We start from the raw sequence: 15,876 nt of genomic DNA on the forward strand, positions 1-15,876 counted from the left end.
GGCTTTGACAACACAGTAACCCAGGATTTTGCCACTCTTAAAATAACTTAATTTCACTCAGTCTTTTTTGCATTGTAAAATTTGTACCCATCTTCCTTTTTCTTTGCTCCCTCTTTAGTTATATCAGAAATCCCAACAGTTTCTAGCTAGAAAAAGAGAACAACATTTTGTGAACATTAAGCACTAATGACCAGTGAGGGATAACGAGCAAGGTGTCCATACCTGTCTAACAGATTTACAGATTCTATTTGTGACAATACCGAAGAACTTACATCCATGTAATTCAAACCGATTCTCTTCATCAAGCAGCCGGAAGAGGGAACAGAAACAGCATTCTCTGTGTAACCTTGTGTGGCAGGTAAATGGAAATAGACACAGACTCGTTTAAGACCATCTTTCTGTATCTAATATCTGAGGTGACACATAGTGACGCTATATGAGATTGTTAGCTCAGGTGGAGGACTGCAGTGCAACAATGAATAAACAAAGTGCCACAATAGCTTTGCTCTCTTTTGTCAAATGTGCTGCATGGCATGCAGTAAACATCCTCTCGAGTGTGTCAATTTGTATTTGTGCACGCATATTATGCATGCAAATGTGTACTTGTGCGCGTGCATGTGTGGGTGCGTGTACATACACCAGACTTGGAACTGGCAGTCTGGTGACCCACTTTAAGTTGTTTTCATTTTATTCATTCACTCCTCACGAGGAGCTACAAGGCTCTCGTGCGTTCTCTCAATGTCTCTCTCTTTTTTGAAACTTATTCCTGTTCTCCTCCCAGTATTTACCTCACAATTCGTGGGGATCGGGCTTTTCAGGCACTGGCACCTAGGCTGTGGAACTCCCTGCCGTTGTCTTTACGCTGTCTAGACTCTACTGACTCCTTTAAAAAGCAGCTGAAGACATTTTTATACAAACAGGCTTTTAATTAATTTTAACTTGTATGTCTGATCTTATTGTGAAGCACTTTGTGATTTTTATCTGTGAAATGTGCTATATAAATAAATTTTACTTGAATTTACATGAATCATTTTCAGCAGAGGGGAGCTCATCTGTGAGAACAACTCCTCCTCTCCAAAGAATAGAGCGAGGAGAAGACAAATTCTTTTGATTCCCGTATCTCCAGCGAGCAAATTACAAGTACTTCTCATAGCTCGGCGCTCATTGTCCACTTTTGAGTTATCCAGGTATGCTTTTACTGCACCTGTAGTGTGTTTAGAATCATGATCATCCTGAAAAATTTCATCCTTGTCAATCAGAAGCTTTCCAGATGGTATTGCATGCTGGCTCAAAATCTGATGGCATTTTTCTGTCCTCATAGTTCCATCAGTTTTGACAAGATCTCCAACACCACTGGCTGAAATGCAACGCTAAACCATGACACACCCTTCTCTTCTTACACATGGCTGTAGATACTTGACACTGTATTTTTCTCCTGACCTCCTCTGTCTAAATTTGGAATGAGCACCCCATCAGACCCATTACCACTAATTTTCCTTTCTTTGCCCTTTAGCACACATTAAAATAATCATCTGAAAATGGTCAGGTATAAGGATGTGACTGAAAAAAGGTGAAAAAGAAGCCAATGTCCAAAGAAAAACTTTGAAAGACCTTTGGAAAGCCTGGACAGCTACTGCTTAACATCACTTTAAAAAATGACAACCATTATTCTTTGACAGTCTTGCTGTATGGTAATGTTGTGCACTAAAATTTGCATGAAGCTGAAACAATGAAGAAACAATGTAACAAATAATTCTAAGAGTTCTTATTTTTATTTTAACAATGTATCAAAACTTGCCTGAGCATGACAGCGATGCTCAGCTGATTGCATGAGAGTTCTAAAAAAACACAGTTAACATATTACTTTCCTCGTGTACATTAATAATGAAACATTTGTCATTGTTATATCAACACAGTTGGTTTTCCATAAGGAGTCTTTGAACGGATAGGTCATGTTTTTTTAAGCAACAGAAGCCAGCAGCACTAAAAGGAACCTAAAACTTTCATTCAGGAGCCGGGTGGGCCGGGTGGGCAGAGGGATACATTCAGTATGTATAGACGTGTGGATGAATGATGGATGTATGATGGCTATGTCCATTCATCTTGTGCCCTAGAGTTTAAACATCACTTTTCCCTGGTTGATGTCCCCCTACAGTGACACTGAGGGGCCATGTTGTCATGTATCAGGGCATGCGTCGCCTTCCCCAGCCTCAGACACTACTGCTGCTCTGAGCGTCCACATCGCCAGGAGCTCTGCCACCTCCGTGTTGGCCTGCATCACCTTTTGTCATGACCCCAAATTAAACACAGCCAGGAACATGCGGAAGCGCCCTACTATTATTAGTCTGGCCTCATGATGTAGAAAATGCACGACTGGTTTGCTTTTTGTGTGACCTTAAGCTGAGGAATATATTCCATTAAATGTTGCTCTTCAAACAAAATAGAGAAAAAAATTGAATTATTTGTCATTGTCATTTTTAAATCCCACTGAAGAGATTTGTGCAGCCTCTTGTATTTCATTCAACGGCCAGGAATGTGGGATCAATCAATCATTAAAACTACTTGTGTGAAAAATGTATCGTGACCACTTCTGTCAGCGTAACCTAAAAACTGAATTCAAACATCCCCCGTCATTCACAAAGAAATGCTGCTTGTCATGCGTCTACAGCACTTCTTAGAAGCTCCCCGGAGGTTTTTCAGTTGAGTGGTGAAACAATGACCTCTCCATCAGTAATCCTGATACAGCATATCCAGGGTGTGCACACAGGATGGTGTAGGGCTCCTCAATGCCAAATGTCAGGCACATTAAATAAAGAGCGAGAGGGAGAAGCACCCAGATGATTGGGTTTATTAAAAGCTTTCTTGTCCTGTACCACAGCCCGATGATTGATCTCCTTTGACGTGTCCTTTTACCCTGTGTCACATTAATAAACTATGTCTCTGCTGAGGGACTGACAGACTGCCTCACAGGAGAGACACAGAGGAAGGGGAGGAAAGAAAGCTTACAAGCACCTGTGGGGATGTCCCGTATTGCTTTATGGCTGATCATCATGTCAGAAGGGTTGATTCAAGATATTCATCACATACAATATAACAGCAAACTCTATTATTTTGACATAATCCTACAATTCTTGGGCAAAGCACGTTTTTGAAACAAATGTAAAAAAGTGAAACATATAGGCTTAAATGGGAACTAGGACGTGATTGCTTGAGGGTTTCCTTCCAGCTGCTTTACACAAGATAACGTCAGCTGTTTTTCCTGCTTGTGCTTTTACACTACTTTGTAGAGTCAGTGCTTGCAAAAACAGAAACATGTAAGTGCAGCTTGGACTGTTGGTCCAAAGGGCTGCAATTTATCAGTGACTTGTCAGTCCATTCAGCAATTTTTATTAAAAGCACTTTAACTAGCATTTTATTTAACACCGCACTTTAGGCATAGAGTTGCACACCAATAACTATTTGCACAAAAGAAGTTTATTTATTGAATATTTATTGAGTAGTTTAATAATTAGCAGGTAGCCTTTTGTTCCAGGGCCTGCATAGCTGCTCCTCATTGAGACGTGTGGTGGTTGCCCTGGAGGGGTAAAGAATTGTTATGGGGAGCAAATAAGGTCTAGTGTTTAGTAAAACTTAGGAAAAGGTTTATGTGCGAAGTCTAGAGGTAAAGGTTTTGATGTAAAAAGTCCTCTGTGACCTCTCCAGGCTGTTTGGGCAAATGCTTTCCCGGGAGTCCGGACATCGTTTAAAGGTTCCAGGAAAGCCGATGGGTTAAGAGAGTGTGGGGAACATGTTCTTTTGGTGTTTTTATGATGGTGCTGAGATGTAAGGTTAAAATATATCATAGTTTTCATTGTTATTAGAAAATGGTAAAATGCATATGTTTATTTATGAAAATGTGGGTTGTCTATAGATGGTGGAATATTGGAATTTGGTAAACTCACATGTGAGCAAATAATGGTTTAGTCCTTTAACAGATGAGAGTATTTAAGGCTGCCATTTGTCCTTAGACAGTGTGTGCGCTGTGTTACTGTTGGAAGGCCTGACCTGCCCTTAATTGTCTGTGCAGTTATAGCATATGTGGACAAATAAGCACCTCTTGCCTCTGCTATACTCTGCCTCAGCCTTCATCTCCACCTAAATCCAGCCCAAAATGTTGCTTTGTTACACTTTGCTTCAAAAACAAAAGATATTCTAAAGGGGGGACATCAGGGCTGTGAAACTTTCAAGTATAGTAATGCCATGACAGATGTCAAGGACATGTGTGCTGCCATTTTCAACACTTAGCACGAAAAAAGCGTCATGAAGCAAATATCATTGACTGTAGGGTATAAAAGATGGAAATAGCCTCCGTGATTTCTGTTATATGTTTAAATACTTGCTAACTTGCGTTTTTGGAGCCAGAAAGGTGCAATTCACCAAAACTGGAGCACAGCAGAAAGCTCCCATCGACAGCCACATGTGCTGGCACCTGCCATTTAAAGCAGCCAAGCTGCTAATGAAGTTGTGAATTTTAGCAATGAATTAAATTTAATTAATTAAATGGATAAAACATGCAAGAAATACTTGCTTTAAATGTAGGCACTTTAACAGGAGCATCTGTGGGGTTTGATTCACAGCCAGGAACTGCAGTTTTTGACACGTCTATGCCGGGTTCATTTTTCAGCCCTTCAGTTTGATGCTTGGCACGTACACTCAATACAGAATCTCCAAATGCTTTTTGCAGCAAGTTACAATCTGATCTGTCTGCACTTACTGGCTTGCCTGAGACTCCACTGATAGCCGTGAGTATTACTTACAACACCAACTGAAAAAAAACATACAGATGGCTTATAATAATAATAATAGATACTTTATTGATCCCCATGGGGAAATTACTTGTTTTTCTCTGCATTTGACCCATTCACTCAGTGAAGCAGTGGGCAGCCCACTAAGCAGGCGCCCGGGGAGCAGTGTGTAGGGACGGTACCTTGCTCAGGGGTACCTCAGGGTAGCCGTTAAGTGGATTCGAACCGCCGACCTTCCGATCATGGGGCGACCACTTTACCTACTGAGCTATCCCTGCCCCTATAAAGGCAGTGAGTATAGTTTTGTATTTTCACAACAATGTAAATATAACTCCCGCACACTGTCTCACTTACTGCATTAGGACTCTATAAATCTAGCATGCAGGAGGACCTTTTTCTATTCACTTTGTTACTACATGATCTAGAAAGCCTACTGTCAATTTTTAAGAACATAAAATCAAGAAATAACCACCAAAAATAAAAGCATGAACAGCACATCTTGAAGAAACAGATTCTGAGTTGTCTGGTTCTTGTTTTAGGTGGTTAAAAGGGTAGAAAACTAGTCTGAATAATTTCAGTTCCAGAGACCAGAGGAGGCAGAAGCTGGGCTCTATTTCCTGTTACACATCAAATTTCCTACACATCTATTTCCTGTTTCTTGTTTCTGGTGGTTGTCGTCTGTTCTATTCTGCGCATGTCTGCTCTGTCTTCGCGCATGTGCAGTTCATTGCTTAGGAAGAAACGGGAAGATGTCTCTGACGAGGTGAGCTTCACGACAAAGCCTTTTGTAGTTATAAATTGCAAAACTGTTAGGAAATAAGATATCGATTCAACCGATTGGTTTCTGGTGTGTAGACTACGATTAATGTATCACACTGATATGTGTGGTATGTACGCTGTCGTTTCTGTATCTGATTTAGTCGATGCCAACGGCTACGGCTAGCAAGTAAAAATGTCGCGAGTTCCACATTTAGCATAGCTAGCTTATCAGCACGCAGTTGTGGTCACGATATGATGTAGTTCGTTGTGTAGACGTAGTTTAGGCAGCCACGTGTTTAAGCTTGCTTCTTTAACGTTTTCTCTTAACTTACCTTGATCATTAGCTATTTGAACTGACACACGAGTGTCTTAATTAACCTCGAAGCTACTTGTTGTCACTAGCGGCTAATGCTAGCCAGGGCTTAGAGCGCCTGTGTTACTGTTCATCACTTTGAGACTTACATGAGGATTCCTGTGTGTTCAGCTTTTTACCGGCGCCGACCCAGCTGTCCCAAGATCAGTTGGAGGCAGAGGAGAAGCTCCGGGCCCAGAAGTCTTACTCTACCGCCCTGGTTGCATCCCGTAGAGAGCCCCCTCCTTATGGACACAGAAAAGGCTGGATACCTCGCTCACTCGAGGTAAAACCTCTTGCTCGTATGGGATAAGGTTTCTTGTTTGGCTCGCTTATAGTTGGGTCCCTTTTTGTCTAACCTCTACGGGTTGAAGATGAAATCAACCCTGAGTTTTCACTGCAAAATATGTGTTTCTGCAGGACTTTGGAGATGGAGGTGCTTTCCCAGAGATCCATGTGGCTCAGTTTCCTCTGGAGATGGGTAGAAAGAAGAAGACATCAAATGCCCTGGCAGTACAAGTGGATGCAGAAGGAAAGATTAAATATGATGCCATTGCCAGACAAGGACAGGGAAAGGATAAGGTATATGGGCATTTTATCCCTTCGACAGTTAGCAGGGATCCTCTCAATACAATCCATACAATCCAAGAATTTGTCTTTAAATCATAATATAAAAATCAGCAATTCTTTTAAGGCCTGAATAAAACCTGTCATGTACATCGCTTTCGCACGGCCAGAAAATGACTTTTAGGCTTTAGTTTATTTGCATCTCTGGCTCTGTTTTCATTTTAAAAAGTGGTATTCCTTTATTGGTTTCATTTTTCATGCTTATAGGTGATCTTCAGTAAATACACAGACCTGCTTCCAAAGGAAGTTCTCAATGAAGATGCTCCAGGACTACAGAAGCCAGATGAGGAGGCTATACAAGAGGTAAGAGCACGTCGCCCTCAGAATTACTTTAGATTTGAGTGCTCACTTGTCATTTTTAGAACCATTTACCAAAGAAGTAAAAATTTTATATAAAGCCGTCACAAAGTGCTTTTCGGAGGTATCAATGATGTCAAAGAAAAAATGGACAACGTATATTTTTGTCCCAGTAAAGTTGCTGAGCGAGTGAAACAATTTGTCATAATTAGTTTTGACAACTTTGTATTTAGACTTTTTAAACTTAATTAGTAAGAAGTGTTGGACACCAGGATGACTGCTTATCTTTAAGATTCGTTTTAGTTGTCATTGTGAAATACAAGGTTGTCTAACAAAATTACTGATTCAAGTCTATTTAATCCTCCTGCAAACTAAACCATAAAGACCTAAATGAATGAATAAATAAGTAAAGAAAATAAAAAGACAGTTCAGGCTGTAGTGTTTTAGTGTACTTGAGATATTACTGATTCTCAGTAGATCAAAGCCTGCAATTGTTTGAGATTGTTCATCTCCCGATTTTGCACCATGCTCAACCTTCATCAGTTTATGTTGTTTCCAGTCAGGATGCTTTCTTACTACTACATGTTTGAGAAGTACAGTTTCTCTTGTGTCATGTGACTGCTTTTCTTGAATCTGGAATGTAAACATGATCATCCTTTTGTAGCTCACAGAGAAGACCCGTACAGCCCTGGAGAAGCAGGTGTCTCAAAAAATCGCTGCTGCCATGCCTGTAAGAGCCGCAGACAAACAAGCTCCTGCACAGTACATCAGGTATGTATTAGTCAGAAGATTATCAACACTGCACACAGTCAGGGAGGAGGGTCGGAAGGTTGACTTCCAGTTTCTGTAGTGCTCTGTAGTACATGGGCCTGAGGCCTTCTTTCAGTTCTACTCCTGTTCTTAGATTCTTTTAATGCGGGTACAACAGCTTTTGGGTATAGCTTATTAACAGTAAGCTAATGATGTAAACTAGCTAACATAACTACTCAAGTCTAGGAATCAATTCAGATCATCCCCCCAAATTACCTCTTTGTTAATAATGCAGCTCTCCTCTGGATTCACTTGAATTTCAGTCTACAAAACCAGAGTTTTGCACTGAGACTGTATTAGTTTAGTTAGTTATTGATTAATTTCTGATCATCCTAAAGGCTGCAATACAAGAACAGACGGTACAGGTGCAAGCAGAATTATGCAGAACCTTGAACACACTGATCAATTAGTCTGACTCGTGATTCTGAGAACATGCATAGATCTGTGTATTTCATGCAAGGCAACAACTTAACAAGAAGCTTTTTATTAGAAAAATGTGATGATCAGAGTTTAACTGATAAAATATATCACTAACTCATGACATGAAATGGAAGATTAACTTACAATTATCATTCACATTACCTGCACCACTTTGGCAGTTATGTTAATTGTTTATATAAATGGTCAAATGGTGTATCACTAACTTGTGGGATAGCATTATGTTTTCTCCTTTCATACAGGATGCTGTTTAAAGGGCTATTAAATGAACTATTGAAGTATTTGGAGAATTCAGAAAGCTCTTATTGCTGCCGCGCAACTACATGCTTGTATTTTTTAGCTTTAACGGATGTCAGTGTGGGTTAGGATAAAGTTTTGTCTGTCTGGCACTTTCCCCTCATCCTCTCCCTCTTTTCAAGGTACACCCCGTCCCAACAGGGAGTGGCATTTAATTCAGGGGCCAAACAGAGGGTGATCCGCATGGTGGAAATGCAGAAAGACCCCATGGAACCTCCACGTTTTAAGTAAGTAAACATTATCTCCATCATTAATTTATGTAATTTGAAATGTGTTCATTTAACCTTTAATATCTGTTTTGACACTTTAATACATAGTTATGATATCTAGATGTTTATTTTGTAGAATGTGTCCCTTTTGTGGGTGTGGTGTTTTGATCACCCTAGAAATTTAAAGTAAGGAGTAAATGAGGACTTCCAAGTAAAATGTGTTAAAAAGTCTTACAGGATTAATTTTTTTAAACATCTAAAATATTTTGCCTGTCATTCTTCGTGCTTCAGAATCAACAAGAAGATTCCTCGTGGACCGCCTTCTCCCCCTGCCCCTGTGATGCATTCTCCAAGCAGAAAGGTAGAGTTGGCTCAAACAGATGTCCGGCTTTTCAGGCATTTTAACGCTGCATCCTAAATCAAGTTGCTTGCACTATGTTTGACAGTTTCTCAGTTTTGTTACAGATGACGGTCAAGGAGCAGCAAGAGTGGAAGATTCCACCGTGCATCTCCAACTGGAAGAACGCTAAGGTAACATGACATCTGAAATAGTTATTGGGTCGGTTTTGTTTTTTGTACATGTGTGTGCCCACTTTTTTTTCCTCACTATGCTTGGTTGCGCTCAGGGCTACACCATCCCACTCGACAAACGTCTGGCTGCTGATGGGAGGGGTCTTCAAACGGTTCACATCAATGAAAACTTTGCCAAGCTGGCTGAGGCCCTTTATATTGCTGATAGAAAGGTAACACATGATTGTCAAAGGGAATCTGAAAGGTTGTGCTTTAAAGTGATCGTTCGTTGGTTATATTTAAATGCTGATTATGTCTGCAGGCCAGAGAGGCCGTGGAGATGCGAGCTCAGGTAGAGAAGAAGATGGCTCAGAAGGAGAAGGAAAAGAAGGAGGAGAAGCTGAGGGAGCTGGCCCAAATGGCTCGAGATCGCAGGGCAGGGATCAAAAGTCACGGTGACAAAGGTGAGCCCTGAAGATAAGAGCCAGGAATATAAAGTTTACTTAATATTCATGGGTGTATCTGTGTGAGGCTTTTCTGAGCAAGTAGAGCGGACTCTGTTATCAGTGCTGTCACCACTGCCAAATCGGGAACATGACCGGCATAAATTATGACAACATTTTTCAGTCTGCCAGTGTTGACAGGACCAGTAAGCTGTGAAATGATGTTCCTGCTTCCCCACTGATAATTCACGTATATTTTTGAGAGGAAAAATCAATGTTTCGTGTCTATTTTTTTCTTCTTCTTTTTTTTACGCCTTGAATGACTGTTTAGCTACAGGACATTGACTGTGATTATAAAATAGAACTTTTGCTGTGGTAAATGCTTCATCCATCAGCTGTGATTTTGATTCAAATATTCTAAGGTTACTTATAACACCTTCTCTTGTTCTCTCTTTCTGCCCCGCCCTGTTCCCCTGCTCTTTTCACCCCACACTTCTGTTGCACCATTTCACCTCATGTGTACCCCTTGCTTCTCTCTTCTTCTTTATTATTCGTTTTTTCTTTGCACCCTGTTCTCTCCCTCTTCCCATCCGTCCATCTCTCGCGGCAGGTGGCGAGGACGGCGAGGCCAGGGAGCGTGACGAGATCCGCCATGACAGAAGGAAAGAGAGGCAGCACGACAGGAACATTTCCAGAGCTGCTCCCGATAAGAGGTGCTGGACACGCACTTTAAACGCACCGCATGTGAACTCAACCACCCTTTCCCTCTAAACACGCACGCATACACGAATGCAGTCCACACTGCTGAATCATTCATGGAGCTAGAGCTAATACTGAACAAACGCAGCAGGATCCAGCAGCGCGCTCAGGATCCACAGACTGTTTGTGCATGGGGGATGCGCCGCCAGTGTGCATTTGTGTGTTAAGTCATGTGTTCTGCACGTCAGGTTGTCAGTTGATGGAACTGTGGGTCCGTGGAGAAGGGAAGAAAGTGAAATTCAGAGGAGAGCTCATTACAGTCACAATTCCAGCTGTCAGAAAGCACAGACCTTGTTATCTTAAAATTACTTTTCACTTGACTGTTTGCTGAAGGACAATCAAGATGTTAAAGTCACCAAGAACTGAATAAAAAAACTTCACATTTCAATATATATTTAAGCTTTAAGGCCAGGATACAGAGTTTAAGCATTCATGCAAGTTTCTCCCAGCATTTTTCCAATAAATTTTTATGTATTATATAACATGACATTGAAATGACACTTTTATTCTCTTTAAATTTTTGAAGCTGTAGCACTCACATTATTACAGCACTTTTAAAGAAAGTTAAAGTAAACTTTCTCTAAAGTTTTCCATGAGTCATTTCTTCTATCTTGTCTTTGATTTCTGCTGAACATCCCTTTGATTTCCTCTTTCCGCGTCCCAGGTCGAAGCTGCAGAGAGATCAGGACAGGGACGTCAGTGAGCTCATCGCTCTGGGCAAGCCCAACCCTCGTTCCTCCAGCGAGGCGCAATATGACCAGAGACTCTTCAATCAGAGCAAGGTTGGAATGATTCTCACGTTTTTAGTTCCACTCTTCCAGCGTTCACATCTTGGGTTTTTTGCTGTGAAGATAAATGTAGCTGAAAGTTTCAGTTCCAGATCAAACTGGATCTTAGTCTTTCTTTTTTCCCTCTTTCTTTTCAGGGTATGGACAGTGGCTTTGCTGGTGGTGAAGATGAGACGTACAACGTGTATGACCAGCCTTTCCGCAGTGGCAGAGATATGGCCTCCAACATCTACAGGCCCAGCAAGAATATAGACAAAGATGCTTATGCAGATGATTTGGACTCACTCATGCACAACAACAGGTATGAGGACTTTTTCTTTTTCTTTTTTTCTTCAGACGGCGTTATTTGACCTGTTCACCTTTTTAACTGTTCTGGGAAGAAAATGATTACAAAAATGTTCCTTTTTATATTACTACTGGGCTTGCCATGCACAAATAATCTCAGGGTGGTTACATTCCTTCCTTCACCGGGGCGAACCATCGGTAGATGCCTGGTGCTGTGACCCTCTCTCACCTCTTAGTCTCTTATCCACTGACCTGGCGGACCTCCCTCTTGGTGTCAGAACTAATTCCGTCTTGATGCCCACTTTAAAGGTTTGGCGTGATATTACTGCCCACGTCGGAAGAAGAGGTTTCTCTAGTGCACTGCAGCCTCTAACTAGGAATAAAGCTTCCCCCCCGGGTATTGGCATTAATATATTTGATGATTGGTATTCCAAAGGTATAAGATTTATTTGTGATCTGTTCGAAAGGGGTAGTTTTATGGCCTTTAATCAAGTTCAAGTTAAGTATAATTTACCACAGAAACACTTCTTTGGATTCCTGCAAGTAAGGCATTATGTGAACTCCCTTAAATTTCCAGCCAATCAACCAGTTTTGAACCCTGTTGAAAGCTTTCTTCTCAAAGTTAACGAGGAAATGACTACAAAAAAGAAATTTATTTCTCTTTGTTATGGGAAATTGTTGTCTTTGAACTTTATAACCACTGATAAGGCCAGGGTTCGGTGGGAAACCGACCTCGAAGCTCAGGTTGGTGCGGAAGCATGGTCCAAAACTTTCAGATCTGCCATGAAATTGTTTCCCTGTAACAGACTAAAGGAAAGCCAGTACAGAATCTTACATAGACTACAGCGTACGCCGGAGTTCCTAAATAAAATTCACCCTCAGATTTCTGCTCTTTGTGTGAAGTGCAATACGGCTGTAGGGACCTATTACCACTGCATATGGCAATGTCCTTTAATTACTAGATTTTGGAAGAATATTGCTATAGAGCTTTGCTCTATTTTCCACCGAACGATCCCACTGAACCCTATGCTGTTCGTTCTGGGTCTATCTATAGAAGGGCTCTCTCTGTCTTCTGTACAGATGCTTTTGTTAAGTAAACTTTTACATTTGGCGAGGCGATGTGTACTGTTTCAATGGATTCAGAGACGGCCTCCTACTGTTACACAGTGGTACAGAGCACTGCTCAGGGTGCTGCCGATGGAGCGCCTCAGTGCCATCATAAAGGGCAATTGTAATGCATTCTGTAGCATATGGCAGCCTCTGCTTGATCACCTACCTCATGACCTTACTGTGCTATTACATAAAGGGGACTCGCAGTTTGTTTTTAAACACACTGATTAATGTCTGTGTTTTCCCCCCCCTTTTTTTTTTTTTTTTTTTTTTTTTTTTTTAATTTATTGTTTCCCTTGACTTCGAATGTGAAACGCTTTACATATTTTGTCCCAGGCGTGTGTACTGGTAACTCATATACCTGCATTTGCTTTGTTATTATTTTTTTTTTTTCATTTTTTTTGTGCTTGGCTGTGCTGACTTGTTGCTGTTCGTGTTGTTCTGACAAAATCAATAAATCATCGTTTCAAAAAAAATGTTCCTTTAAGATAAACATAATGTGTTGACAACACATCCAAAATTTAGAGTCACCCAAGGAAGGACTGAACACAATAAATCAAGAACACCTTGGACTTACTTTATTATATTCATATTCTCATTATGAGGTCATTTCAGAGATATGTTTAATATGTCTAAAAGGGTAAAAAAGCTGAAGTGGTGGTATCTGTGTCAGCTTTATTTGGATGTCGTATTGTTCCAGCAAGTAATTAACAACATAACTCAGGAACACAGTGACAGATGTGTGATCATACTTCCTCATGTGAACCTTATTTCAGAGCTTTCTGCCATGGATACAATTTGGTATTCCAATACGCTCCGTCTGCACAGGACGTGGGTCGCTCATTGTGCATCGTTTGGTGCTGACGGTTTGTTGCTAGCAGACATTCCAGGCTCCGGTTACCTAAATAACTTTGTCATATATATTTTTTTTATACCAGGTCATATGTCAGCTAGTGGTATCCTGCCTTCTCATTGGTAATTCCTTCAGTCGCTCGCATTGGGAGTTGATTTTTCCCGGAGCTGGTCAATTCACATCGCCAGCAGTTTTCTCACTTTTATAATAACTTGAAGTCGTCGCTGTTGTCTTGTTTGAATTTTGCGTTTGAAAATGTGTGGAATCTAAGCATAGTAACTGTTAATTAGGCTGCTACCAAGATGGCTAAGCCTGCGCCCTTTAGCCAGGGGAGTATCTATGTTTCTTTTAAATGACAAAGACCTAAAAAATTTCAAGGTTATTCTAATTTTATTTTGAGGCACGAGACAAGCATTCACATGAATCCCAGCAGGAAGTCTCGTCCTTGAGGCAGCAGTGCTACACTCGGCTAGTCGAGCATAGCCTGTCCCATATGTTTAGTCACCAGGTTGTCATTGTGCTTCAGGAGTGTTTGGTTGGCCACAGGGTGCGAGACCATTGTGCAAAACAGAATGTTGAAAACAGTTTTTGACTGACTTACCAGAGACATTTGCTCCATGATATTTTCAGGGTCATTTTCTTCTCATTCAAAATGTTCTGCCCCTTGTCAGTGAGTCCGTTTAATAACCTGCAGATCAGGTAGGGATTGGTAATGAGTTATTTTCCTGTCCACTTTCAGGTTTGCCCCAGACAAAGAGTTCTCAGGCGCCGACCACGGGCAGAGGCGCGAAGGACCTGTTCAGTTTGAGGAGGATCCCTTCGGTCTGGATAAATTTTTGGAGCAAGCCAAGCAGCACGGCGGCTCTAAGAGGCCATCCACTAGCAACCGCTCCAAGGATGACTACCACGACAAGAAGCGCAGGAAGGAGTGAGAGCAGCTCGGTGCACTTCTCATACAGAGGGGGAGTCAGTGCATCCCCTCAGCGGTTGAGGGGTGTTGTGGTATACAAGTATCTGTCAGGACTGGACATTAAGATTGATGTCTTCTTTCAGTGTGAAAGAGGGTGTAAGGCTGTGTAAAACGCTTGTTTTTTGTTTGTTTTTTTGTCTATTAGACTTCATTAACCCATGTTGAGCATTTGTTGTGAGGCAAAGTATGAGTGGGCTCTGCATCTGAAACATTACTCTTTATACAGTGCAACCTCTTTCATTTCACATGTGGCTGGGAATGGTGATAACTGACCCTGGAAAAAATGTAGATTTTAGTCACTGTCTGCTTTTGTTTTTATAAACCTGTAATGCTGAAGGTTACAGAATAAACTCAACAGGAATTCCTCAGTATTTACCCCCTTTTTTTTCCTCACTTTCTCCTCACATTCCCTCCTTTTTTTTGTTATGGCAGTGTTTTATTTAAACCCCTCGTACATTTGTGAGCACAGTCCCTGTTTTATGGCAGATGTGTACAGCAGCTTAAATGTATCTAGAAGATATAAATCCAGCCAAATTTATAGTTCTTGTACATTACTACCAATGGATTGAGTTTCATATCGTGTGTAACTGCTGTGCTTTTTTAATTAGTAAACAAGTTTGACTTGTCTTTCCTTGTCAGTTATTTTTAGTCCGGTTAAGCTTCAGTTATTCTAAACTTTTCCAACATAGTGGGAAGTCCATTAGTTGTGTAATTGGCATAGTTTGTACATAGTAGATTTCCATTATTTTAATCACTTCCTGAGTAATGCAGTCCATTTACATAGATGATTAAATGCCTGAAATGCATTCAGCAAAGCCATCAATTACAGTGTGTGAGTAGTTTTCAGGGCTTTTTCCCCCCCACTGGAAATTGGCTGTGCGATTTATGTGATGATTAGGCTAAAACTAGTTCAATTAATTACAATTAATTATGATTTATGCAGCCTGACAGTTTTATTTTCCCTGGCTCTGGAAAATAATCAGCGTGGCATTACACAGCCCAGTGGACTCCAAAATCTTTGCACCATGCCATTTTCCACTGATGCTTGAAAAGGGACAAACAGTGGTTACATGCACAAGACTGTTCTTCAGTGGGCGCTGTTTATGGGTATTGACTCATGCACGGTTCTGAATGCGATTGTTATGTTGCACATCTTTTTACCAGCAGGTGAGAAATTATAGCCTTAAGCCACAGCTGCACAGGAGGCTTAGTGTGAGCAGCTCACTGCTGAGCTGAAGGTCATCTGCAATAATACTTAGTCCTGTATTTATGCACTCCTGGGGTCGTACTCGCAGGTCTATATAACAAATCAAATATCAGCTATCGTACAGCCACTTTGGATAGCTGGCTTTTTTTTTTTTTTTTTTAAGAAAGTATGTTTTCTGTTGGACGTGAGAAAGATCAGATACTGATGTAAACCTGAGGTTATTGGAAAGGTCATTCCAAAACTGAAGACCTCTAAATACCAAGTTAGGATATCCAAGTGTAATTCATTTTAAAGACGGGTGTAGTGTGGCCTGCAGGCCAGTGATAACATTTTATTGTACGTGCAGATGTCACAAGGAAAGGGCGTACTACTGTACAT

At 41.0% G+C, this 15,876-nt stretch overlaps 1 protein-coding gene across 1 annotated transcript; it reads left to right on the forward strand.

Moving 5' to 3' along the window:
• The first annotated feature begins 5,427 nt into the window (after nt 1–5,427).
• snw1 (SNW domain containing 1) lies at nt 5,428–14,917 on the forward strand. The gene is made up of 14 exons (XM_080882952.1): nt 5,428–5,547; nt 6,028–6,181; nt 6,316–6,477; nt 6,730–6,825; nt 7,484–7,590; nt 8,487–8,591; nt 8,865–8,934; nt 9,039–9,104; nt 9,200–9,316; nt 9,406–9,547; nt 10,137–10,239; nt 10,950–11,067; nt 11,211–11,374; nt 14,061–14,917. Exons 1-14 carry the CDS (start codon nt 5,534–5,536, stop codon nt 14,251–14,253), a joined length of 1,611 nt encoding a protein of 536 aa, XP_080739078.1. The 5' UTR covers nt 5,428–5,533; the 3' UTR covers nt 14,254–14,917.
• The last annotated feature ends 959 nt before the right edge of the window (nt 14,918–15,876 follow it).

This window comes from Rhamphochromis sp. 'chilingali', assembly GCF_963969265.1.
Source record: "Rhamphochromis sp. 'chilingali' genome assembly, chromosome: 5".
NCBI lineage: Eukaryota > Metazoa > Chordata > Actinopteri > Cichliformes > Cichlidae > Rhamphochromis > Rhamphochromis sp. 'chilingali'.

Coding starts and splice junctions, on each gene's coding strand:
- snw1 (XM_080882952.1), top strand. Junction 9,105..9,199: donor CCAACTGGAAGAACGCTAAG/GTAACATGACAT, acceptor GGTTGCGCTCAG/GGCTACACCATCCCACTCGA. Junction 11,068..11,210: donor GACTCTTCAATCAGAGCAAG/GTTGGAATGATT, acceptor CTTTCTTTTCAG/GGTATGGACAGTGGCTTTGC.